We start from the raw sequence: 23,285 nt of genomic DNA, 5'->3' as shown, positions 1-23,285 counted from the left end.
AGGAAATGGGGAAAGGAACAGATAAGGAGGGAAAGAGAGTCAGTCCATCCCTCCTTTGGTCCTTGTGTGTGCGTGCTTGTGGGCTAACTCGCTTCAGTCGTGTCCGATTCTTTGCAACCCTGTGGACTGTAGCCCACTTGGCTCCTCTGTCCATGGGATTCTCCAGGCAAGGATACTGGAGTGGGTTGCCATGCCTTCCTTCAGGGGGTCTTCCTGACCCAGGAATCGAACCTGCGTCTCCTGCATCTCCTGCATTGTAGGCAGATTCTTTACTGTTGAACCACCGCGGAGGCCCCCTTTGGTCCTCAATCCTTGCCAACCATCTGCTTTCAGGCCAGCCTCTGGCCATGGCCCCTGGGTCCCTACCCAGCACCTGCTGTTTGCCATGAAACGAGGGTCACAGGCCTCTAGCTCAAGCTGCTGTGTTGGTAGTGTCCAGACTGACAGAGTCAGGAGTCTTCAGAGGTTATTTTCATGCCGGGTTCTCAGATGTGGGTCTGCTTCAGAATCACAGGGAGCTTGTTAAGGTACCCACAGATGTCCGAGATGAACAGCTGATCCTGTCTGTTGCCTCCTTTTGTTTTTTTAAAGTATCCTTTTAAAACATTTATTTATTTATTTATCTTTGGTTGCACTGGGTCTTCACTGCTGTGCATGGGTTTTCTCTAGTTGTGGCGGGCTTTCTCTAGTTGTGGCGAGCAGGGGTTATTCTCTAGTTTCAGTGTGTGGGCTTCTCACTGTGGTGGCCTCTCATTGCAGAGCACAGGCTCTAAAGCGTGGGCTCAGTAGGTGTGGAGCACGGGTTTAGTTTTTCCACGGCATGTGAAATCTTCCCTGACCAGGGGTCGATCCCCTGTCCCCTGCATTGGCAGGCAGATTCTTAACCACTGGACCACCAGGGAAGTCCTGCTCCTTTAAGGCTGAAGAGATTGAACCCCGGGAGGGAAGGGGATCTGGATGAAGGTCGCTGCTGAAGGTCATAGTGAGTTCAAGGGTTTCAACCTGGTACCGTTCTCCTCCAGTCCAGTGGATTGGTCCATCAGTGTGGTGAGAGGCTTCTTGGTTAGGGCAGAGGGGGGATCCTGAACAAGCCCCTTGGGATGTCTGGGAAGGCACACAGGAAGCTCCCTCCTCTACATCCTTTCTGGGTCCTGCAGCAGAGCACCCACCAGACTGATGACCTGCGAGGCAGGCTGGAGCGTGTCATACTCCGCAAAGAGGTGGCACACATTCTCCTGGGACTCGGTCTGGCTCTTGGCCACAAACCCAAAGATCCTGATGGGAGAGGAGAGCTGGGGTGAAGAGAGCCCAGGGAGGCACGAGACTGGGAGCTGGGGAACTCAGCCTGTACAACCTTCCTTCCTGCCCTTCCCCAGCCCAGCACCTCGTCATGATGGGAGCTTTCCTAGGGGGAGGATGTGCCTCCCCTGTCAGACTGGGAGATCCCTGAGTTTAAGATCTGGGTTTCTCTCCTTTGGAATGGGGGCCCCTGAGGACAGGACCTGTATTCCCCAGCAGACTGGAGGGTCCCTCCAGATGAAAGCCTGTGCCTCCCTGAGAAGATGGCGCTCCCAGGTTCATGTCTGCCCCATTCAGACTGGTGACTCCCAGAGGGCCAGGGCCTGTACAAACCCATGGGCTCTTAAGGTCAGCGTGGGGCCTCCCTTCTTCCCTGACTCCCACCCCGTGTTGGGTCCGGGGCCTGCCCCAGGGAGACCTCTCATGGTGACTGATTGAGTGGACAGGAAGGCCTTACCGGGAGGGCTTGCAGTATTTCTGCCACCTGTGGGAGAGGAACAAAGACAGTCCTGGGTACTGATTCTCCGCTCCATTTCACAGAACTCCGGCTGAGCCTTGTGGGGTGGGAGGAGCTTATAATGGCCAGCTGTGTTTCCTCTATCCCCACTGTGCTCCCCTCCCCTCATTCTATTGCTCCTCACCCCTTGAGGTTCAGAGGCTCTGTCTGGGACCCCAATCCCAGAGTCAACGGGCAGCTAAACCCTGGCTGGCCTTTACAGTCTGGCCCAGTCTTGAACTTACTTCCGTTGCTCGGGATCCATGCCGCAGAATCGGAGGGTGGCAAGGGGGTAATGGCGCCGGAAAAACACCCTGGGAGGAGGTGGGGAGGAAAGGGGAGCAGGTGAGAACCCATCCCAGCGTCCTGCCCCACCTCCATCATCTCCAGCTTCCTGTCCTCCAAGAGCTTCCTAGTTCCATGACCCCTGACAGCCTGCTGTGACCTTTTCACTGCTGGACCCGGGCACATGTTTGTATTTCTCTCCTTTCATGAAGGTCATCTGCCTTCTGTCTTATGTGTTGGGGTTTTCTACCAACCCACCCAATTGCCCACTGTGTCATTTAATGATTTGAGGGTAGAAATTGCTGGAGGAGGGCATGGCAACCCACTCCAGTATTCTTGTCTGGAGCATCCCACAGACAGAAGAGCCTGGTGGGCTACAGTCCATGAGGTCACAAAGAGTCAGACATAACTGAAATGACTAAGCATGCAATTATGGCTGGTCATCTCTTATTCCTCCAGCCCAGGGCTGGGATCTTGCTGGACTGAATCCCTGATCCTGGGAAGGAGCAATCTCATTGGTCAGCCAGCGTCTGGCCTACAGGAGATGTTCCATCAGTGGATACAGATTTAATCAGTGCCCAATGACTGCTGTTAATTCCAAATCCATCAGTCACGATGAAGTGGGGCTTCGGTAGGAAGTCATTGCACCGAGGCCCAGAGAAGGCAGAGAACGTGTCTGGAGTCACTCAGCACATCACTGAACTCATTAGGTCCAGGAGCCTGAACTCTAGCTCCACCACTGCTCCACCTCAGCCACCTCAGCCATCCCCTCCAGCTCACCCTGCCCAGCCCCGCAGTTCCAGGACAAGGGAAGTCCCTTACTTCCTCTGGACGTCAGTCAGGGTGATGCCCTGCTCGGTGACTTTGAAGTGGACCACGGTGGGCGTGGGGAGGACATCCCTCTCCAAGGTGGCCGAGATGGCCTTCTCCACGGCCAGGGCTCCGCTCAGGGTCTCCACGCTCACGGAGCTCAGGTACAGGGCATGGCAACCTGGGGGGCGGGTGCAGATACTGTGCTGGGGCACTACCAGAATCCACTGGGTGAGTGGAGGTCACTGTTTGCATTGCTCTGGCCTCTGGACCTCCAGCAAGGGGCAAGGAGATGTTGCCCTGTGTGTAGGGGCGTCCAGGCAAACCTTCCTTCTGTCCCATGGCTGGTGTTGCCCCCACCCCTACCCCTCACCCCCAACCCCAGGGCCCTGGCTCCTAGCTGAGAGAAGAGAGGAGATAGGAATGGGGAGGGAGCCGGAATAGGAGCTGGAATAGGAGCTGCTCAGGGCACGGAATAGGAGCTGTCACTCACCCAAGTGCTGACCCATGCTTGGCCCTTGGATGTGATGAAAAGTGACCCTTCCCATATAACCACCCCCAGGACTCAGACCTGACACTCCATGGAGGATGCCCTCTCCAGGGCCAGGCCCTTCTGACCCAGAGAGAACCTAGCTCATCCATGTGTGCCCCCCATATGCAGGATGGGCTCTAAGCCTCTCCATGCCCGCCCCTCCTCTCCTGCCCCTCTTCCTCCTGACCAGCTGCCCTCAGCCTCTCATCTCCTGGTTTACAGGCAGAGGGAAGAATGTGGCACCTTGTTAAAGATGGAGAAATAAAGTTGCAATGGGAAACATGTGTGGACCTGCATGTGCCTGCACAGGGCTAGGAGGTGCCATGGGGCAGGGCACAGCCAAGCCTTCCCCCCACCCTGCCCCCCACTCACCCGCACATTTCTTCAGACAGGAGGCATGGCCGTCTGCAGAGGGGTCTGAGGCCCCATCTCCACCTCCCAATTCTGAGCCAAAGCAAAGGAACAGGCCCCCAGGGGTGGGGGTGCAGTCAGTGGACCCCCATCCTAGGAACAGGCCTCATTCAGCCCTTCAAATGGGTCCCACCTCCGCCCCCACCTTCAGGAAGTAACTTGGCTGAGAAACCAGGTGTGATTCCTGTAATTAGGCAATCGGAGCTGCCTTCAGCTCCCCTAAAGCCTAGCTGGCAAATTTTTTGATCCCTCCTTCCCCCTCCCACCTCTAGCTCCTGGACTGGCCTCTGGCTCTGGCCTCAGAGGCCTTTGACCTCCTGCTTCTTTCGAACCTTGCCCCAAACACAGGCCTTTTTTTTTTTTTTGCAGAAAGCAGGGAGGCTCTCACCATCACCACACCTGGGGCTCCCTTGGCCTTGACTGCTCCTCTCCCTGAGCCCCCTACAGCTCTCCTGCACACCCTGAGATGTGGGCGCACCCGGTGGTGTGCCGGCTGTAAGCTCTGGAGAGGGCTCCCTGGAGACTTGGGCTGGAGGGTTTGACTCTGTGCCCTTGGGGAAGTTACTTAATGCCTCGAATCTTCCTTTTCTTTCTTTCTCCCCGAATTTCACTCATTGATCATTTCTTTGTTCCTCATAATTCTCTTCCTTGAGTTTCATGAAACAGCTGTCTATACCTTTGTTCTCTGTTAGCTCCCTGAACACTTCGGAAAAAGACAGTAAGAGAGATTTGGGTTCAGATTCGACCCTTCCTTTTCTCATCTGTGAAATGGGGACAGCAACAGCAATGACTACTTCACAGGGTTGGAGTGAGGTGTGAATGGAGGAGGGGGTGCCCAGTAAAGGTTGGACCTGGAAGTAAAAACCAAACCTGGCCGAATGGGCAGATTTATGCTTCTTTCCTCCTCCCTGAAACAGAGCTGCTATTTCTCAAACATTGACTCAGCACCAGGCGTTGTGCCAAAAGCCTTGCCTGAGCTTTTTCATTTCACCCCCAACCTCCACCCAGCCTAGAAGTAGGTGTGATGCTAACTGTGCCCATTTCATAGGTGAGGAAACAGAGGCTCAGTGATGTTGATCTTCTCAGATGCTCACAGCTAGGAGGTGGAGATGTGGACAGACTCCAGAGCATGTACTTTTCACTGGGACACTAACATGATCCCTAAGTAAGGTGAGAGGTGACCCCTGAGAACGAACAGGCGTGGAGCCCCAGCCCACCTTTCTGCGGGATGCTGAGTTTGCAGGGCAGGGCCAGGGCCATGATGGAGTGCTGGCACACGAAGGCAGAGAGGCTCCCTGTGCGGAAACAGAAGCCCTGCATCAGGAGCCTTCCTCAGGCCACCTACCCTGCCTGGAAGGGGCCTGAGGGCTGGAGAGGCTCAGCTCACCGAAGTAGGGTTCCTCGTCTGCTCCTTTGAGATGCACCCCTTTGGCGGAAGACTCAATGAGGAAGTGGCGAATGAGGTCACTGCTGTCCTCCCCTGGACAGAGAAAGCGTGTGGATGGAAGTGCAACCCGTTTCCTGATCTACCTCTTCCAGTCCATCCAGAGGTTAACTTGTCCATCCCCCTGCCTCTGGGTGGGACTGCAGGTAGGTATCCTATCCTCGAGGCCTCCCATGAGGGAGGTGCCAACAACATCTTTGTTCAAAGCCTTCTGTGTCCAGTAGGACACAACTGAGTGACTTAGTATGCACACGTGCAATTCTTTTTTCAGGAGACCTTGCTCTTGGTTTCAATAACTCTTGGGCTGGGTTTCCCGCCCCCCCTACCTACTCCCTCCCAGGTGCTATTATTCTCCACTAGATGGCCCCTGCTGGCGCCAGGCTGGCCTTGGGAGGGGGGACCACACCCCTGGCTTCTCTACCAGCCCACAGCTTCCTGCTTTCCTTGGACTCCTTGGTAGGGCTTCCTTGATAACTAACGCTGCCCAGAGGTCACTTTCTTATTTGAACAGAGAGGTGTGGTGTAGAGAATGTGGACTTGGGGTTTTTATCTTCTTGCTCTATTACTTGCTTGCTCAAGGGTCATTAACTCCCTCTGGGAGTGTCAGTTCCCTCATCCATTCCTTGTGTAACAGCTACAATCCTGGGCCTTCGATGAAGGGCTGTGACCCAGGAACCCTGTAATGCAATAGTCTATTCCTATCTCTGTCCTCAATGAGGTTTCACTGGTGCCTTGCACAGTGCCTGGGGTAGAGTGGATGCTCCATCCACGTGTGTTGTGTGTAAGACCACAGGGGCTGAGCTAGCACACACGTTACTGTTGTTTAGTCACTCAGTTGTTTCCAACTGTTTGCAACACCGTGGACTGTAGCCCACTGGGCTCCTCTGTCTGTGGAATTTTTCAGGCAAGAATACTGGGAGTGGGTTACCATTTCCTATTCCAGGGGATCTTCCCAACCCAGGGATCGAACCCAGGTCTCCACATCTCCTGCATTGCAGGTGGATTCTTTACCACTGAGCCACTGGGGAAGCTCATAAAACCCAGTATTTACTTATAAAAATAAATTGAATTCATGGAGAAAAAAAATCAAACTTTATGAACTTGATATAAAATGTTACTAGTTACTTATTTGAGAAAAACAGACCCAAACCAAAAAGGTCTCATTTTCACATGTTATTACTACATTACATTCCTTTGTGAGAAATCTGGTCTGGACAGAGATGGATACCAGAAGAGATCAGGCTGGAGAGGGGCTGGGACCCTCCTCTTCTTCCCACTGGAGGATAAAGCAAGGAGTCTGGGGACTTGGGGAGCCTCAGTGCTGGGAGGCCCCTGGGAAGGTGCCAAGGTCCATCCTCCCAGGAGTCATTATGGGAATGGCCCAAGGTCACCCTGCAAATGAGCGGCAGAGCTGGGACTGGAACCCACCACACCCTGGTGCCTCTAAGAGGCCTTGATCAAATGCACAGACAGCCTACCTGGTCGGCTCTGGGCAGGTGTGGGGGCCTCCTGCACCTTCAGGGCAAGGCCGAAGGAGCCCCGGTATGAAGAACTGTCCCTCACGATGAAAGCCCCTGGCTCCTCCTTCCTCAGCAGCTCGATGGCTGGAACAATCCTTGGGTCAGAGACAGTCACTACCCCACCAGGACACCCTCCCTGCCTCAGCCCCATTGGGTCCTCATAGAGCAGATGGTACAGAATCGCCTTTGGTTCCCAGGAAGTCCTTTCTGTTGTCTAACCTCCACCGTTCCTGCTGCAGTCGTTATTTCCTTGGGTCATGGGGTTCGCAGGACACCCCCTCCCCTGGACCTGCCATTTGCCATTCCATTCCCTCCTCTGCATGAATCCAGAGCCCCATCTGCCTGATGCAGGGTGCCGGGACCCAGACTTGATTCCTGGGTCACTCAGTCCCTGAATCGGGGCTTCATTTTACCTTGCTCTCGGGAGATGTTTGGCTTAAACCAGTACTTAGATGTGTCCATCACAAACTTCATGGTGGGCTGCATGTCCCTGGCAGGACCTGGAGACAGACAGGGGAGGGGAACCCTGTAGGCCAGATAGAGGGGAACTGAGAGACCCTCCCCTTTCTCTGCCCAGTGGTCCCATTCAACCCATCCTCCTCTATCCCTACTCCACCGTATCTCCTGCTCCCAAAAGGGGCAAAATCCATCAGAAGAATCCCAGGGCTTGGTGCCATCTAGGAGTCTACCCTTTTATCCTTGGTAATGGATCACAAACAAATAGATTAAAAACTCAATTCAATGAGAAACAGTTTCTCAAATTGAATATTATGCAGTAGAGACAGAAACAGGGGATAAATAAAAGATTCTGAGATGCATCATTTGCTTGATTTCACATTTTTCTTCCCCTTTAATAATCCTATGAGTGTCTTGGTGGCAGGGGGCGGGGGAGGTTCAGTTTGCAAAAGAAAATGAAAGAAAAGGAGAAAGGAAAGGAAGACAGCAGATTCGGGCAGAAGAGCATCCAGGAGTCAGGAGGTGGAGTCGGATTCTGATCTGGGATGGCTCTTTCCCTCCCGAAACCTAGAGGGAACTGAGTGAACCAAAAGTCCCGTGAGGGTCTGTAATGCTCCAACAACTTGGAAATGAAACTGAATCTTGTCCTGAGAATATTTTGCGGAATTTGCTAAGATCCCAGGGATAATGAGTGATTATCCGGGAATCGCCGACCCCGGATGGGGATATCCCCAGGCCAAATAAATGTGCTCTTTGAGATGTGAAAATGCCCCCCATTTCCCTGGGTCCCTAATGGTTGGACAGCATCACCGACTCAATGGACATGAGTTTGAGCAAACTCCGGGAGACCATGAAGGACAGGGAAGCCTGGCTGCACTTCATGGGGTCGCAAAGAATTGAACTTGACATAGTGACTGAACAACAACCACAAAGGCAGAGAGCGGTGGTTCTCGGTTTCGGCATCTTGAAAAGGTGTATTACTGCCAGTTGAGAATAACTCATTATAAAAAATGTACTGATATCTGCAAACGATTTGTCCTAGGAAAATGTTCAAAGGCATACTTGTCACCTCATTTTCGCTTGTTCTCATTGACATGGCATCGTGGGTGGGAGCGAGCAGTGGGCTAGAGGGAGCATTTCACACCCCCTAGGAGTACCTTGATGTCTGTGGCCGTGGGAGGGCTGAGAGCCCGGGAAGGAGATGACTGAGCCACAGGCAAGCAGGCCTCCTGTCCTTGGGGCTCAGTGGGGGGCTCTGCTCCTGGGAGAGAGGTACCCCAGGGTGCTAACGGTTAGCCTCTGTGTTTACTGCTTTGGGCTCTGGTTGGCTTTGTTCTTTTTGAATGCCTGTAGTTCGCGACTACAGGGAGGAGGGTGGTTGCTGTTTTGTGGTTTTTAGCTGTCTGAATTGGAATGCATTGTCTCCGTTACCCTATCCTCCCCCTGCCCGTGTTCGTCATCTGCCAGCGTCAGAGTTAGGACTGACTCTCCCTCTCCTGGGTTAGTCACCCAGCCTGCTGCTTCCATATCCTGAGGGTCTCCTGGCTCTGTCCACTCTCCTCCACCCTCTGTCTCGCCCTGGACCACTTCGTGATGAAAACCCAAACAGAACCAAATAAAAACTGCTCTCCCTGCCTGGCCAACAAGCCCTTCAATTCCTCTGTCGCGCAGCTGCCAGAGTGATGGATTGAGCATGCGCCTCTGAGTCCATCACTCTCCGGTTTGAGAGTCTCTGAGGGTCTCCTGGTCCCTAAAGGGTAAAGTTTACTCTTCAGCTTGGTATTCAAGGTCTTTCCCAATCTGGCCCCAAGTTACTCCCAATGACCTCACCTTGCACCCAACATCCCAGTCACTTTCTAAACATGCCATGTGCTTCCACACCTTCGTACCTCTGGCCCGGCTGTTCCCTCTGCTGGGGCAGCCCTTCCTCTCCTGCTCTGGCCATGAACTTTTGATCTGCTTTTTGGCCTCCCCACTTCTCCAGGTTAAAAAGGCTCAAAAAGGCTCACTCCTTCCTCTGTAGCCTCACAAGACTCAGAACATCTCTTTACTTCTGTGTTTATCTTACTCTGCAATAACCCTTTGGGTTTTTCCCCCCTCTCTTTCTAGATTGTGCCCCTATTAAGTGGCACGGTGCTTGGCACACAGTAGGTACTTAATCAGTGTACTGACCCGCTCTTGAAGAAACGCCTTGGTGCTTTGTCTGTTCCCCATTAGCCAAACCTTACAATGCGTGAGGTATTGATTGGTTTACAACTTACCCTCCGGGGATGTGGTGAGAGCGGCTTCTGGCAGGGTCTGGTTGTGGCTCCTGGTGGCTAGACAGGGCGTGTTGGAAGAAGTAGCCCCAGGACGGACAAAGTCCTGGGGTCCTGGGGTGCTCTGGGATGGAGGAGATCCTGGCTCTGGGAAACCATTGATCAGCACAATGGGTATGTCCACCATGGAGTTAGTGATGGATGGCGGGCAGCTGCTGGCATGTTCCTTGGCCAGTGGTGGGGAGCAGGTTGCTCTGGGCTGGCCCATGCTTGGGGTGGCATTGCTGGGGACCTGGAGGTCACTGGCTCTCGTATACAGGGACACTGGACCAAGGCTGTGGAGGCTGGAGGAAGAGCTGGTGGGGCTTTCCAAGGATCTAGATGATGACTGATGGCTGGAGATACTGGAGTGGAGGAGGGACTGGCTGCTGTGAGAGGAGAGAGCACCAGAAAGGCAGAGGATTAGGAGGTGGGAGTGGACTGTCTGGGGTCAGAGCTGGGCTCTGGAATTTAATGATGTAGATGCCTATGGCTTTGGTCAGAGAATTGCATACTTCACCCACCTGTCCCCCCAACCCCATCCCCAGAGCCCATCTGAGCCCTAAGGGATGCTGAAGGATACAGGAGTGTACCTGCAATGTAGGGTCTGTGGTCAGTTAAAGTAGCCAGTGGGCTGCCCCCTGCAAGTCTCATGGCTTAGGCTGGACTCTGTTCCCTCTGCCTTCCCAGCCACGTGATCCAACTGAGTTGTCATACCAGCCATCTTCCCTACCCGGCCACCCCAAGCATTCCTAAGAGTCCGGCACACAGGCTGGACCTGGGCTGAACTATGTCCATGACTGATGCAGAGGGAATTCTCCAGCTGGAGGAAGAGAAAGAGGTCAGCTCTGCAGCCAACCAGGCTTCTCCCTGAGCTCAGAGGCCCATGCCAACGCATGGGTGTGGAATCCCAGTCTCCTTGCCAGGGACTGCCTGGGCACAGTGGCTTTGGAGTTGGTATGGGGGACAGAGGTCCTGTGGTTTGCTCTTCCAGGGAAAGATGGGTGAGTGTGTGGCTCTGCTCAGAAGCCTACAGAGAACTGGGCTGGGGCGATTGTAAATAATGCCCCACCAGGTTGGCTTCCTTCCTGCTGGGTTTTGCCAGGAACAAAGATGAAGGAAGCTTTCCCAGACCCTCGATTCGGTTTATATTCTGTGTTTTGGGTTTTTTTTTTTTTTTTTTTAAAGACATCTTCCTACAGATGGGCGATAGCAGGGCTGGACAGGATACAGGTGAGCCTCATTAATGCAGTAGTTCTTTTCCCAGGAGGTAAATAGAAGTCGAGATTTTCCTGTATTGAATGATATTCTAAATGCTTGAGGGAAGCTTGAGAGCCAAATGGCATAAAAGAGAACATTCATTTTTATTTTTGGTACATTTCCAGATTTTGCTCAGAAAGAGCAGGATGTCTGATTTAGGATGCGTGTGTGTGTGTGTGTGTGTGTGTGTGTGTGTGTGTGTGTGTGGTGAAGGCAACATCAGAAGCTGTAGTGGGAGTTACCTACCTTCCAAACACATAGCTGACATCAGACGCTGGGCTGCCTGACAACATGGAGACCCTGCTGCTCAACTGTGGGCCCTGGCCCCCCAGCCCCTTCTCAAAGCTTGGGGAAGCCACCAGTGGGGAGCCCAAGCCATGGGGGCCTGAGGCCTTGCTCCCCATGCCAGGAATGGAGATGCTGGGAGACGCTGGGGGGTGAGAGGAGGGAGCTGCCGAGGGGGGAGAGGGGCGCTGGTGCCCCCTTCCCTGGCTCCCGGAGAAGATGAGGCTCTCGCTGCTGCTTCGAGTCTCTCGGGGGAGGTCTCTGGAAAGGAGGAGGCCACCAGTGCGTGGGGAGCCGAAGGGTGGGGTGACAGAAGGGCTGCAGCAGCTCCGTGGACCATCGTGGCACCTTGACCTGGTGGAGGTCACCTCGATGTACTTTATATCTTTGGGGAGAGAAGCAGAGCATCGGTGAAACCAGGGAGCTTCCTAGATGGTGCTCATGGTAAAGAACCCTCCTGCCAATGCAGGAGACATTAAGAGACATTAAGAGACACTGCCATCTCCTCCCTAGGTTGGGGAGATCCCCTGGAGGAGGGCACAGCAACCCACTCCAGTATTCTTGCCTGGGGAATCCCATGGACAGAGGAGGCTGGCAGGCTACAGTCCATGGGGTCGCAAAGAGTGGGACACGACTGAAGCAACTTAGCAAGCATATATATAAAAATTTTGGCTATGCCCCACGGCATGTAGGATCTTAGTGCCCCAACCAGGAATCAAACCCATGTAACTTGCAATGGAAGTGTGGAGTCTTAACCACTGGACCACTACCCTTTCTGATACAGATGAGGAAACTGAGGCCCAGAGAGATGTTTGTTGGAATCGGGATCAGCCTCCAGCTTCACCTTCAGGGACCAGTTTCAATGTCACCCTCTCTGTGACAACTGCCCTTGGGTGGAGAGAGACAGTGACACGAACACGGGCTTTGGAGTCAGACAGACCTGGGTTTCAAATCTGGCTCTGCCCCTTGCTCTCTGAGAGCTTGGCCAAGTGACTTGACCACCTAGAGCCTCAGTTTCCAGGCCTATAGAATTGGGTGGCTATACCCAGCCCCTTGGTGTTACAGTAAGGATGAACTGAGATGAATGTAGGTGGCACAGCACAGTGTCTGGCACACAGTAAGCCCTTTAAAACTGAGAGACCCTCTCCTTCGTGTGTGTCCCACTCCCCAGCCAGAATGACTGCACCGGTCACATCTTGAGATGCCTCTATTACTCAGGCCGGTGAAAGCGGTTTCTCTGTCTATGCCTGCAATGGAGACAGGGATTCTCAAGCTTGGTTGCACGCTAGAATTACCAGATGAGCTTCAAAAAGTCCTAAAACTCAGGCTCCATCCGGTGCCAGTTAGACCAGAACCTCCAGGGGTGGGCCCAGGCCTCAGGGTGTTAGCTTAGCTCCCTAGGTGTTTTCATTGTGCACTGGACTGCACCGCTGTGGTCCCTGGCCCTTCAGCACCCCTTCACCAGGGAGCCGGGAGATTGTGCAGACTCTCTGGTTCCACCCTAGGCCTACTGAATCAGAATCTGCATCTTAGCAAAATCCCAGGGGAGCTGGGTGCACCTTGGAGTTTGACAAGTCAGCGTTAGGGTACACTTGAGCACGAGAACTCCCTAGGGGCAGGGCTTGCCTGCCTTGCTGAGCTATAGACTCTTAGCACCCGAGGCTGCTGATTCACTCTGATGCTCTTTCATTCCCCGGTGGGGGCACCTAGGACTCTTGTTCCTCCCTGGAGTGGGGGCACCCTCTGGTTCTCCCCATGGGGGGATGGGTACCTCTCCTCCTGACTTGGGGGAGGGGAGCTGTTCTCGGTGCTGTTCTTGGAAAAGTGGTGAACGATGGGGGTCATTGAGCTGCTCCCTTCTAGAGGGTTGTGAGTCCTATCTCGGGCTTCCCAGGATGAAAACTAGGGCAGAGTCAGTGGGAAACTGTACCCTCAGCTCCCATCTGCCATCCTCCCACCCCCTTGGGCTCTGGTGCATGCACCATCCCCCCTCACCACCCCTGAAATCCCTGCCTGCCCCAGCCCACTCCGGGCTAGGACCTTCTGGCCCTGCTCATGGTTACTGCCTCTGTCTGAGCCTGCTTGGGCTGGGTAGGGGTGGAGGATTGCATCAGATGGAGGGGGGAGGCTGGCAGGTCAACCTGGGCATGCTGTCCCAGGGGGTGGAACAGGCCCGGCTTTGTCGACAAACAAACCTAGGTGTAAGTCTTGGCTTTGCCACTTTCCCGCCAAAAATCATCAGGTAATTTTCCTAACTGCTCTGAGCCTCAGTTTCCTCATCTGTAAAGTGAGGATCTAAAACCAACCTCCCAAGATTCTGGTAAGGATGAGATACACTGATGAATGGAGCCTGGAGCCTGGTCCATGGTGGGCTTCAAAGAGCGTCTCCTGCCCGCTTGCTTTTGGGGGGCAGTATTGGCCAGTTGGTTAATACTCTGGCTAAGGTGGGGGTCCCACTGCTGAGGGTGAGAGAATATTTGGTGCAATGTATTGTGGGCTCTGAAAGGGAAATTTTGGAATGGGGTAGATTCTTCTGCAAGGTTGGCAAGCACAACCTTTTTTTTTTTTTTTTAAATAGGTCTTTATAGTATTTATGGGCTTCCCTGGTGGCTCAGATGGTAAAGAATCTGACTGCAATGAAGGAGACCTGAGTTCGATCCCTGGGTCAGGAAGATCCCCTGCAGAAGAGAATGGGTACCCACTCCAATATTCTTGCCTGGAGAATTCCATGGACAGAGGAGCCTGGTGGGCTACAGTCCATGGGTTCACAAAGAGCTGGACACGGCTGAGTGACTAACACTTTCACTTTCACAGTGTTTACGCTTCTAATCCTCTCAAACCTCAAGACTGCCCTTATGCCCAGTGCCAGCAAGCACTGCTTTTACAGTGCAGGAAACTGAGGCTCGGAGAAATGTAAGGGTAGAGCTAAGATTTATTGCACCTTTTAAAACAAAGGCTGGTATTTACTGAGCACTGTGGGCTGCCACAGGCATATTACCTGTGTTAGCTCATTTGACCCTCATGACAACTTGACTGAGGCAGGAAACATTCTTAATTCCATGTCAGACGAGAAATCAAGGCTCAGAGAGGTTGAGGAGGGACTTCCCTGGTGGTCCAGTAGCTAAGACTGCACTCTCACGATGCAGGGCCCTAGATCCCTAGGCCACAGTTTAAAGATCCCACATGCTGCAGTGGAGATCGAAGGTCCTGCATGGCACAACTAAGAGCAGCCAAACAAATACATGAATAATGTTACAGAAAGGGTTGAGGAAACTGATCCCTGCTCCTGTGCTCTGTCTGCAGGGAGCTCTTCCATGCAGACAGGCTCTTCAGGAAACTTGGCCAAGGCCTTGTCTGTAAGTAGGTACTCAGCTGCTTTGGGGAGGGTCTCTCGGCCTGGTGAAGAGAGACCAAAGGCCCCCCGAAGGCCTAGCTTAGGGACCGAGCAAGAGCAAGCAGACTCTGGGCAGGAAGGGAGGGAGCAGTCCTGGAGTTGTGAGTCACTCCCGCTGCTCTAGCCTGGCCTCGAGGTGGATGTGGCTGGGGTGGTGGGGCCCCCGCCCCTTCACCTGCGTGCAGTTGCTGTTTACAGGCCTGTGGGGCAAGTCTGAGCAGTGCTGGGTGGATGCAGGCGCCGGCACCAGGCCGGGTGGGTGGAGGGGGGGCCTGGGTGGGTGGGGGGCGGACAGCCGGTTATTAAACACCCTTCACTCGGGATTGGCAAACTGCCTTGCCCGGCAGAAATTCTGGAAAATAAAATGGGGGCCTGTTCCAAAGATGGGGAGGGGTGGCAGAGGAGGGGATATGGTGTTTGCTTCTAGAAGCTGTGTTCCCTGGGGGTGGAGGATACATGCCTGCTCCCCACTACCATGCCGCCCCTGGCCCACCTCTGGTTAATCTGAAGGAAGGTCAGCAAGAGGCAGAGAAACTGGAGGCGGGGTGGGGTGTAAACTCAGTGAAGCCTTGGAGGGCAGAAAACTTGCTCGGAGAAAGAGAGAAAAGTTAGAATATGGACTTTGGAGCCCAGAGGCCTGGGCTTTGAGCTGACCTACCACTCACTAGCTGTGTGGCTGTGGCCATCACTTCCCCTCCCTGAGCCTCAGTCTTCTCATCTGTAAATGAGGTTTCCACTATCTCCTTCCCAGGGTAGACGCTGGGATCATGCTTACAAAAATCCCTCTGTACATTTTTAAGGGAGGGATCAATATAGGATAGCCAGTGTTCAACTTTTGATTCTGCCAAGTTGGGACAAAGAGAAGCTGTGAACGTCTGCTAGCATCACAATTACAGAACATCTTCCACTCAACACGCCAAAAGTAGGCTGAGTGAGAGTGCAAACAGAGGGGCCCTACACACCGGATACATTTGCCTGGGTGAAAACTCACTGAGGGGCTGGGGGCTGGTGAGGGCTTTGTCACCAGGAGCAGTGGTCTGAGGGAAAGGTTTGGGGAGAGCGGTGCAGTCACCACAGTGACGGGCAGGCTCTCGCTATTCTTGTGGTGGCAGAGAACTTTCCAACAGGGAGCTGACCCTCTGGATATCGTAGGAGGTAGTGAGCTCCCAGGCATCGCTGGTGTTCAGGCAGAGGTAAGAGGAGAGGATTTTTAGAAATTCCATCAAGGGGAGCTAGGTGGCTTCGTCAGGACCCTGGGACCACTGCTGCCCTCTGGCGCCCCCTGCTGCCAAAAGTCTGGTGGTCACATCCTCACAGGGGCAGGTTGTGCTTTAAGCATCTGAGAAGGCAGACTACTGCCCATCGGTCCCTTGGAGGAAGGGCCCTGTTGTCAACACCCCAACCCCATACATGTGCACGCTACCCAGAGACTGCTCTCACCCCAGTTGGCCTTGAGTGCATGGAAGCCCTGCCTTGGGGCATGAGCATTAAAGTCCCGGGCTTGCTCCTGCCAGTGATAATTAGGCCCAAGCTATCTTTCCTGCATAGACGTGCCCACAACTGGCCTTAAGAAGCAAAAGACTGTTGAGGGATGGAGATGGTTCATTTAACAGGCCTGGCAGGCAATGCTCCGGGGGCAGGAGCAGAAGGCTGGCTAGAGCCCAGGAACCCAGGTGCCAGAGGACCTGGGTGCTGGGCTCACCTCCACCCCAGGGTCTGAAACTGTCCTGGAGCTAGTCCTAAATGCAACTCCAATGTTGACTATAAACAGCCACCACCGATCATGACCTACAGTGTCCCAGGATTTGTGATAAACACCCATCAAATGTTATTCCTTTTAATCCTTGCAACACCTTTTGAGGTGAAAACTCATCTCTATTTTACAGAAGAAGAATCTGAGACACCAAGAAGTGTAAGCATCTTGTGTAAGGTTTGCCCGACTCCAGTGGTTAGGCTACATTGGCTTCTCACTCAAGTCCATCAACCAAGTCTTTTCATTTGTAAAATGAGGATAAAATATTCATCTCACGGAGGTGGATTGGAGGGAGCAAATTATTATTATCAAAGGTTCAATTATTAACTGCTCAACACACAAGTGCCTGGATAGAATGATAAATGCTCAATAAGCAGAATTCTCCTGGATCCCATCTCTAATCCTCCCTGTATCCCCTAGCCCACACTGATTGTTTAAACCCCTTGAGGCCTCAGTCTTCCAGCCTGTCTAATGGGGCTGCTGCTCCATGATCCTCATCCTCAATGTATACTTGAAACTCTTTGGGAAACTGAAGCCAGATGCAGATATTTCTGGACGATCATGGAGGTGGTGGTATCTTGGAGTTGGCTTGAACTAGCTCAAAAAAGCTGATTGTTAAATTTTCAAGATTTTTTTCAGCTGGTTGCTAAATGATGTAAACATTGTAAGTTAATATAGTTTGATGCTTTAGGCATTACTAAAGAGTAAACTATATAAATTTACAATGTAATGACATATTGAAAACAAAAGTAATAAATACTCAAAAATGCATCATGTTCTAAGTATTTTACTATGTCTATACTTGAAGTTATTTACATCTATTGTTACTGGTGAGGTGAAAATACTATTCCTATAAAAATTTCAGGGGATCAAGTTAGAACCTAAAGAGAGACACCACAGAAGACTAAGATTCAGGGACCACACATTTATCGAGCTCTTATTTATATGCATGGCATTGTATAGTATTCTTATCTGTATTAGCTTATTTTAATTCTCTGGGAAACTACATAAAACAGGTATCCATCACTTTCCAAACTCAAGAACCAAATAGAATTGGACAGTGATGACTACTTATATTTATCCCTTGTATAGAGCAGAGGAAACAGAGAGGTTAAGAAACTTGTTTAGAGCTGCACAGCACTCCCCAACAGGACATCGTTCCATGTTCCTCTGATTTGATAGAAAATTCCTTCCTCATGAGGACTGATCCCCAAGCCCTCTTCCCAGCCCTGTGCCCCAGTTCCTTACCCAAGGCTTCAGGCTCTTCTTTTTTCTTCCTCAAGGTAGTGCTCTGGGTGGGCTCGGCCTCGGGGCCGCCAGGCCCTGGAGGGAGCAGCTGGAAGGTGGGGTCCAACTCCAGAATCATCTGGTTGAGGCTCTCCAGTGAGAAGTCAATATAGGAGTCAAGGTCCTCCCGAGTCCCTGAGACCGGCTCCCCTGGGGCTTGCAGGAGGCAGCTGACATTGGCTCCAGCCTGTGGGGCTGGCTGGAGCCTGCCAGGGGGCCCCTTGCAGGGCATGGGGGCCATCAGGGCCTGTGCTCCCCAGCCTTCTGTGGTGTAGTAGGGACACTGCGGCGGCAGGCTGGGGCTGGGGGCTGGATGCAGGGCCCTCCTGGGTTCCTCACAGGGAGCCAAGCCGACTGCGGGGCCTCCTGCCAGCAGGGGGCTGGACATCACCTGTGACATGTTGAGGGCAATGACTTGGTGGTTTACCTCTGGCTTCCAGCCAGATTCACATCCCACAGTTGTCACTTGCCAACCTGGAGCTCTTGGGACCTGAAAGAAGCCGGGGGTGGGAACTGAGTAATTTCTGTAGATGAAACCTCTGCTTCCCCTCCCTCTAAACAAAGGCACATTTATTCACTCATTTAGAAGCATGGCTGCTGGAGCCAGACTGCCTGGGGTTTGCATCCTGGCTCCACCACTTACTAGCTGTGCAACGTTGGGGGAAGTTAATTAACTTCTCTGTGCCTCAGTTTCTTTGTCTATAGAATGAGTTAATATTTATAATATACTTAGAACTTGCCTAGTACATAATAAGCAGTATGCAAGTGATGGATAAATAAAATAACCTCAATAGATGTTTGATGGCTACTTACTATGTTCCAGCCTTACTTTTTAAATAAATAATAGCTAAAATTCCAGATTCCCAGGAGGCGCTAGTGGTAAAGAACCCACTTGCCAATGCCGGAGATGTAAGAGACTCAGGTTAGATCCCTGTGTTGGCAAGATCCCCTAGAGGAGGGGATGGCAACCCACTCCAGCATTCTTGTCTGGGAAATCCCATGGACAGAGGAGCCTGGCAGGCTACAGTTCATGGGGTCCCAAAGAGTCAGACACAACTGAAGTGACTTAGCACAGCACAGCTAATATTCATTGAGTAATTATATGTACCTAGGCTCTGGTGTATAAAACCTTTTAAAATCCTCATAACAACCCTATGAAGTAGATGCTATTATTATTCCATTTTATAATGGGAGAACTGAGACACAAAGAGTTAAGTAACTTGCCCAAGGTCGTCTGGCCAACGGGTGTCAGAGTAGGATTGGACCCCAGCTGTGTGATGTCAGGGCCCCTGCATTTAGCGGCTACTCAGCATGGGCCAGTTGGTGAAACAGACAAGCAAGCAGGTGAGCAATCACAACAGTGTCATCGGGGAGGAGGGGAGTCAGAAGGGACTCAGTGGGCACAGGGAGGGGGAGAGGAGGAGGCCAGGGAGTAGGGGAGGCCAGGGAGGACGTCCTGGAGGAAGGGACATGTAAAGGGAGACAAGGATGAAAAATAGGAGCTGGCTGGGCACACCAGGTAGGGGTGAGGAGGCAGGTATATTCAGAGGCCTGATGAACCAAGGAGATCACAAGACGTTATTGAGCATCTGGGAAACAGAGGGAACCTAGGGTGAATGGAGGGAAAGTTGGGGTTGGGGAGGCAGGCTGGGCAGACCCTGTAGAACCTTGCAGGCTGGGTTTGGTAGTGCTGACTCAACCCTGAGGGCAATGGAGAGCCACAGAATAGTTTAGAGCTTAGGAGTGACATCATCAGATGATATTCACTCCCTGGGGGCTCATCTGGGAAAGAGACATCCCAGGTTTCCTGACTGTGGGAAGTTCTTCCCACTGTCTAGCCTTAATGCCACATGTTAGCAGTTTCTAACAGGAGGTAAGAGGTTCCAAAACAGAGGCTGCCAAGAAAACTGTAAGGAGCTAGGACTTGCTGGTTGTGCTAAGACTGCCTGCCCTGAGCCTCGCCTTCCCCCTGCCCCTAGCACTCCCCAACTCCACTTTTCTCTTTTTCCAAGATACCTCTATTACATTCTGCTTTAGAGTTAGACCTCAGTCTTGGAAAAGTCATTGAGACCAGTCTGGGGCAAATGAAATGAATGCAGACTTTGAAGTCTGGAAATTTGAATTTGAACCCCAGTTCAAACAGTTCTTTAAGGTGTCACTCTGACCCTCAGTTTCCTCATCTGTGAGATGGGAATAAGAATTCCTGCTCTATATCCTCCCAGAAGGTGGTGTGGAACCAGTGAGATACTGCTTGTGAAAGCTATCGGACAATTCTAAATACTACTTAGAAATCAGGGCTTATATAGAATATAATGCCTTCATAATAATAAATAATAATAGCTCCCATTTACTGAGAACTCACTGTGTGTCAGACACTGACTTCCCCTATCATAACTCGTCTAATCCTCTCATAACCCTAGGAAGTACTGCACCCCTATTACCAGTCCATTTTACAGATGAAGATACTGAGATTCAGAGAGGTTAAGAAATCTGTGTCAGCCACACATCCAGAAAAGTGATAGAGCTGGGTTTCAAACTCAGGCCTGGACTTTAGACACTTAACTCCTTATATCACATGGAGTTCAAGTGCAGAGAAACACCTGAGATCAAGAGAGGGACTGTGAGTTGCCCAAGGTAACACAGTAAGTTAATGAGAAAAATCAAAACCCTTTTCTCCCTCATGGCTCCTGCTAGACCTGCTGCTAGACTTCTCCTTGGCCAGATCCTGGAGGGGGCAGGCACATCTCAGGCTCGGGAAGCGTGTCTATAAATGGCAGTGAAAGGGAACAAGGAACGGGCCTTCAAGTTCCTTTCTGGGGGCAGCTAAGGACATGGAGCTTTGGCTCCAAGTGCCCTGGGTTTGTCGGGGCAGGATCTCTGCACACCCTGCAGGTTTTTTGGCTGTGCCTCAAAGAGGACCTGGGGTTATGGTCTCTGGGGAATGCACTGGGTACCTGGTTCCTCCCCCAGGACTAGGATCCAGGATGTCTGCCTACTGATTTGGAATCTGCTTTTATGCCACGCTGGGCAAGTGTCCTTTCCTCTCTGGGCCTCAGTTGTCCCATCTGTATAATGGGAATGCAATCGTAACAGACACTTAAAATGTACTCAGTTTGTTTTCTCAATGGTTCTTTGAAGAAGGTACTCTTACAATGGGGCTGCAGAGGTTAAGGGACTTGCCTGAGGTCGTACAACCCACAGCACCCATAGTGGAACTGGGATTTGAACCCAGGTGATCTTGGCTCCCAGTCTCACACTCCGTGCCACTGTTTCATAGATTTAAGATCCATTTCACCTCTCTCCACCCCTTCTGGGATTCTAGAACCCAGTGGGACAGGCCTGAGATTGAGCAAAGTTTAGGCAGCCCCTTGGGATTTTCTTGAAGTCTTCTCATTTTTGACACTCCCCAAAGCACCACCAGACCTCCCAGGGCAGAGGCTGGTCTCATTCCTTTATTCCTGGACACTCTCTCTTCTGTCCCCACCAGCACACTTCTCTAGCTCTTTCCTTCCTGCTCGAAAGGTGAGGGGAGGGCCTCTGGGCTCAGCACTGTGTGTGTGAGTGTTGGGGGGCTATAGTGGGAATGGAGGGCTCCAGCCAACTCAGTCTTATTTATAGGTCCTGTCCACCCATGGGACTCAAATCTCCTTTGTTCCCAAGGGCTCTGGAGGCAGGGGGATCCTGATTCCTGGACAAATCCCCTTGTCAGTTTCATTGCCAGCTTCTTCTCCTGACTCACTCTTTCCCTCCTACAAGCCCAGGGCAGTGGAGGGAGAGGATGGCATAGGGGAGGACAAGTGTCCCCCAGAGTGCCTCACCTCAGTAGCCCAATCCCCTCCCCACCCCTCTGCTGGAAGAGTGGCTTCTGATTGTCCCGTGGTCCCCACCCAGACCCGGTGAAGCAGACCTGGGACAGTAGACAGGGACCTGAAGAACCGGTGAAGCCCTTTCCCTACCCCTGCTCTGCCCACCCTCTCCCTCCCACTCCAGGATTCCCGGTGGCCTCTGAATGAACCAGCATGGGGTGGGGGCTGACGGCCAGGCCCGGAGGGCTCTGGGCTGGCGGGCAGGAGGCTAGGTTCTGGGTCCTTTCCCTTCCCAAGTCTCAGGACCCCCGGCAAACTCCTTCCCCTCCCCAGACCCTGGTTCTCTCACCTGTACACTGAGGGCTACAGATTTAGTTCCCTCAAAGTGCAGAACTTGAGTCTGTGGTCCTGGGACCATCTTATCTGTCTCCACCTTCACTCTGAGCCCCAGGAGAGGAGAAAAACGGGGCAAGGGCTGGCTGAAGGTACTGAGCCTCCTCCTCTTTTCTCCTTGAAGAATAAAGGTGCCTACCTGGGGTCCAGGGAGAGCAAGACGCTCCTGCCTTCACTCTTGGCTCCTGGGACAGACGAAGTGAGGCGGTCGTCAGAGCCCAGGTGAGGAGTAAAGGGAGGTGCCCTTCACCTCCAGCCCCGCCTTAAGAGCAGCCGGCCAACCCCGCCCTCCCTCCTCCCCGCCAGCCCTACACGTGGCCTGACAGCCCACAGGCCCCACCCGCCTGTCTGGACCAGCTCAGGTGGGGCTGGCACAGGCAGGGAAGGGAAGCCTGGCCCTGGTGGGCACTGGGGCCAGGTGTGTGAGTGTGTATGAGAGGCTCTTAAGCATCCCATCTCCTCCCTGGGTGCTGAGTGCTCAGGGGAACCCCTGCTTGGACAGGGCTTCTTAGAACCAAGTGTGCTGTAGGCATTCCCTTCACCCGGGTGCCAGCCAGGGAAGGGGCCTGGGGTTGGTTGGCAGAGCTAGCAGAGAGTGAAGCATTGGCTTTGGGGGAGCAGGATGCCAAGGGGCAGGAGACTCTTCCCTCAGGCCCCTTCTGTGCTCTCTGAGCTGGGTCATGCTGTGACAGGCACCACGTAGGGGCCTGCTGGGACTCAAGCTGGGCACAGATCTTGTCTTTTTTTCTTAGTCTGGGAATAGGCTTCTAATTCAACGAGAAGAGGCTCTGAGTATCTGGAGGGCTTTGAGAGGGGGCTCAGCGCCCTGGTGGGCTTCATTCATTCACTCATGGCCTATCCCTCCGCACATTCTGGTGGAAGTTCCATGTGGGAGTGATGGCAGAAAGTCCCAAAGTCCAGATATTCCCTCTCCCTAGCTCCAGCTCCCTTCCTGTTCTGTGCCAGCGATCCCAGAGTGTAGTGAGGGGGCATCCAGACTTTGTGGGGGAGGGGGACTGTGGTAAAGCCATACCCCTCTGGGCAGGTTGATCAGAAACTAGGGAACTGGCGCACTCTCCAGCCCAGGGACTCAGGGTGATCCCAGCAGGGGCTTATCTTAGGGTTGGGTGGGTGGGAGGGCTGCCCAGTTCCCCTGTGATGCTCAATAGAAGGCCAGTACTTCTGGCCTTAAAGTCTTTGATGTGCTGTGGCTTCACGGAGGCATTATGGCCTGTGTTGACGGAGGCCAGGAAGCACAGCTGAGCGTAGTAGTGAAAGGTGATCACTGAAAGACACTGAAAGGCATCTCTGAGTGTTCACACAGCCAGCAGCCCGTGGCTTGGTGAGCAGTTGTGTCTTTGAATGAAGAAAATGATGCCCCTCCCTTGGGGTGTGTGCAGCTGCAAGCCAACATACACTGCCCACAGCAGCCTTATTCATGGGCAGTCAGCTGCTAAGATTCTCAGGGGGAAGGTACAGGTTATGGGGTGGGGGGTCCTGACATTGGCCCTGGCTGTGTTCCTGGGGGCTGGCACCAAGGACAGTTTTAGCAGTGGT

General features: G+C 52.8%; 1 protein-coding gene across 3 annotated transcripts; it reads right to left on the bottom strand.

Moving 5' to 3' along the window:
- Positions 1-606: 606 nt before the first annotated feature.
- TNS4 (tensin 4) lies at positions 607-21,957 on the bottom strand. Of its 3 annotated transcripts, none has more exons than XM_081582113.1 (13): positions 21,868-21,957; positions 17,491-18,019; positions 11,057-11,480; positions 9,515-9,939; positions 7,211-7,297; positions 6,756-6,881; positions 5,221-5,313; positions 5,051-5,128; positions 3,795-3,866; positions 2,903-3,104; positions 2,041-2,109; positions 1,757-1,783; positions 607-1,275 (listed from the first exon to the last, which is right to left on the bottom strand). In XM_081582113.1, the coding sequence occupies exons 2-13, from the start codon at positions 17,927-17,929 to the stop codon at positions 1,134-1,136; spliced, it is 2,184 nt and encodes a 727-aa protein (XP_081438239.1). In that variant the 5' UTR covers positions 17,930-18,019; positions 21,868-21,957; the 3' UTR covers positions 607-1,133. The 3 variants fall into 3 exon arrangements, with proteins under 3 accessions (XP_081438239.1, XP_081438240.1, XP_081438241.1); XM_081582114.1 differs by having other exon boundaries at positions 2,903-3,071; XM_081582115.1 differs by lacking the exons at positions 607-1,275; positions 1,757-1,783; positions 2,041-2,109 and having other exon boundaries at positions 2,525-3,104.
- Positions 21,958-23,285: the final 1,328 nt, after the last annotated feature.

Source organism: Giraffa tippelskirchi, chromosome 3 (genome assembly GCF_054371585.1).
Source record: "Giraffa tippelskirchi isolate mGirTip1 chromosome 3, T2T-mGirTip1v1.2.pri, whole genome shotgun sequence".
Lineage (NCBI taxonomy): Eukaryota > Metazoa > Chordata > Mammalia > Artiodactyla > Giraffidae > Giraffa > Giraffa tippelskirchi.
This window is presented reverse-complemented; position numbering and strand designations above follow the sequence as displayed.

Excerpts from the sequence above, each read along its gene's own strand:
- TNS4 (XM_081582113.1), bottom strand. The coding sequence starts at position 17,929 with ATGTCACAGGTGATGTCCAGCCCCCTGCTGGCAGGAGGCCCCGCAGTC. Across the intron at positions 2,110-2,902 it reads CTGACTGACGTCCAGAGGAA|GGTGTTTTTCCGGCGCCATT; the intron begins GTAAGGGACTTC and ends ACCTCCTCCCAG. Across the intron at positions 1,276-1,756 it reads AAATACTGCAAGCCCTCCCG|GATCTTTGGGTTTGTGGCCA; the intron begins GTAAGGCCTTCC and ends CTCTCCCATCAG.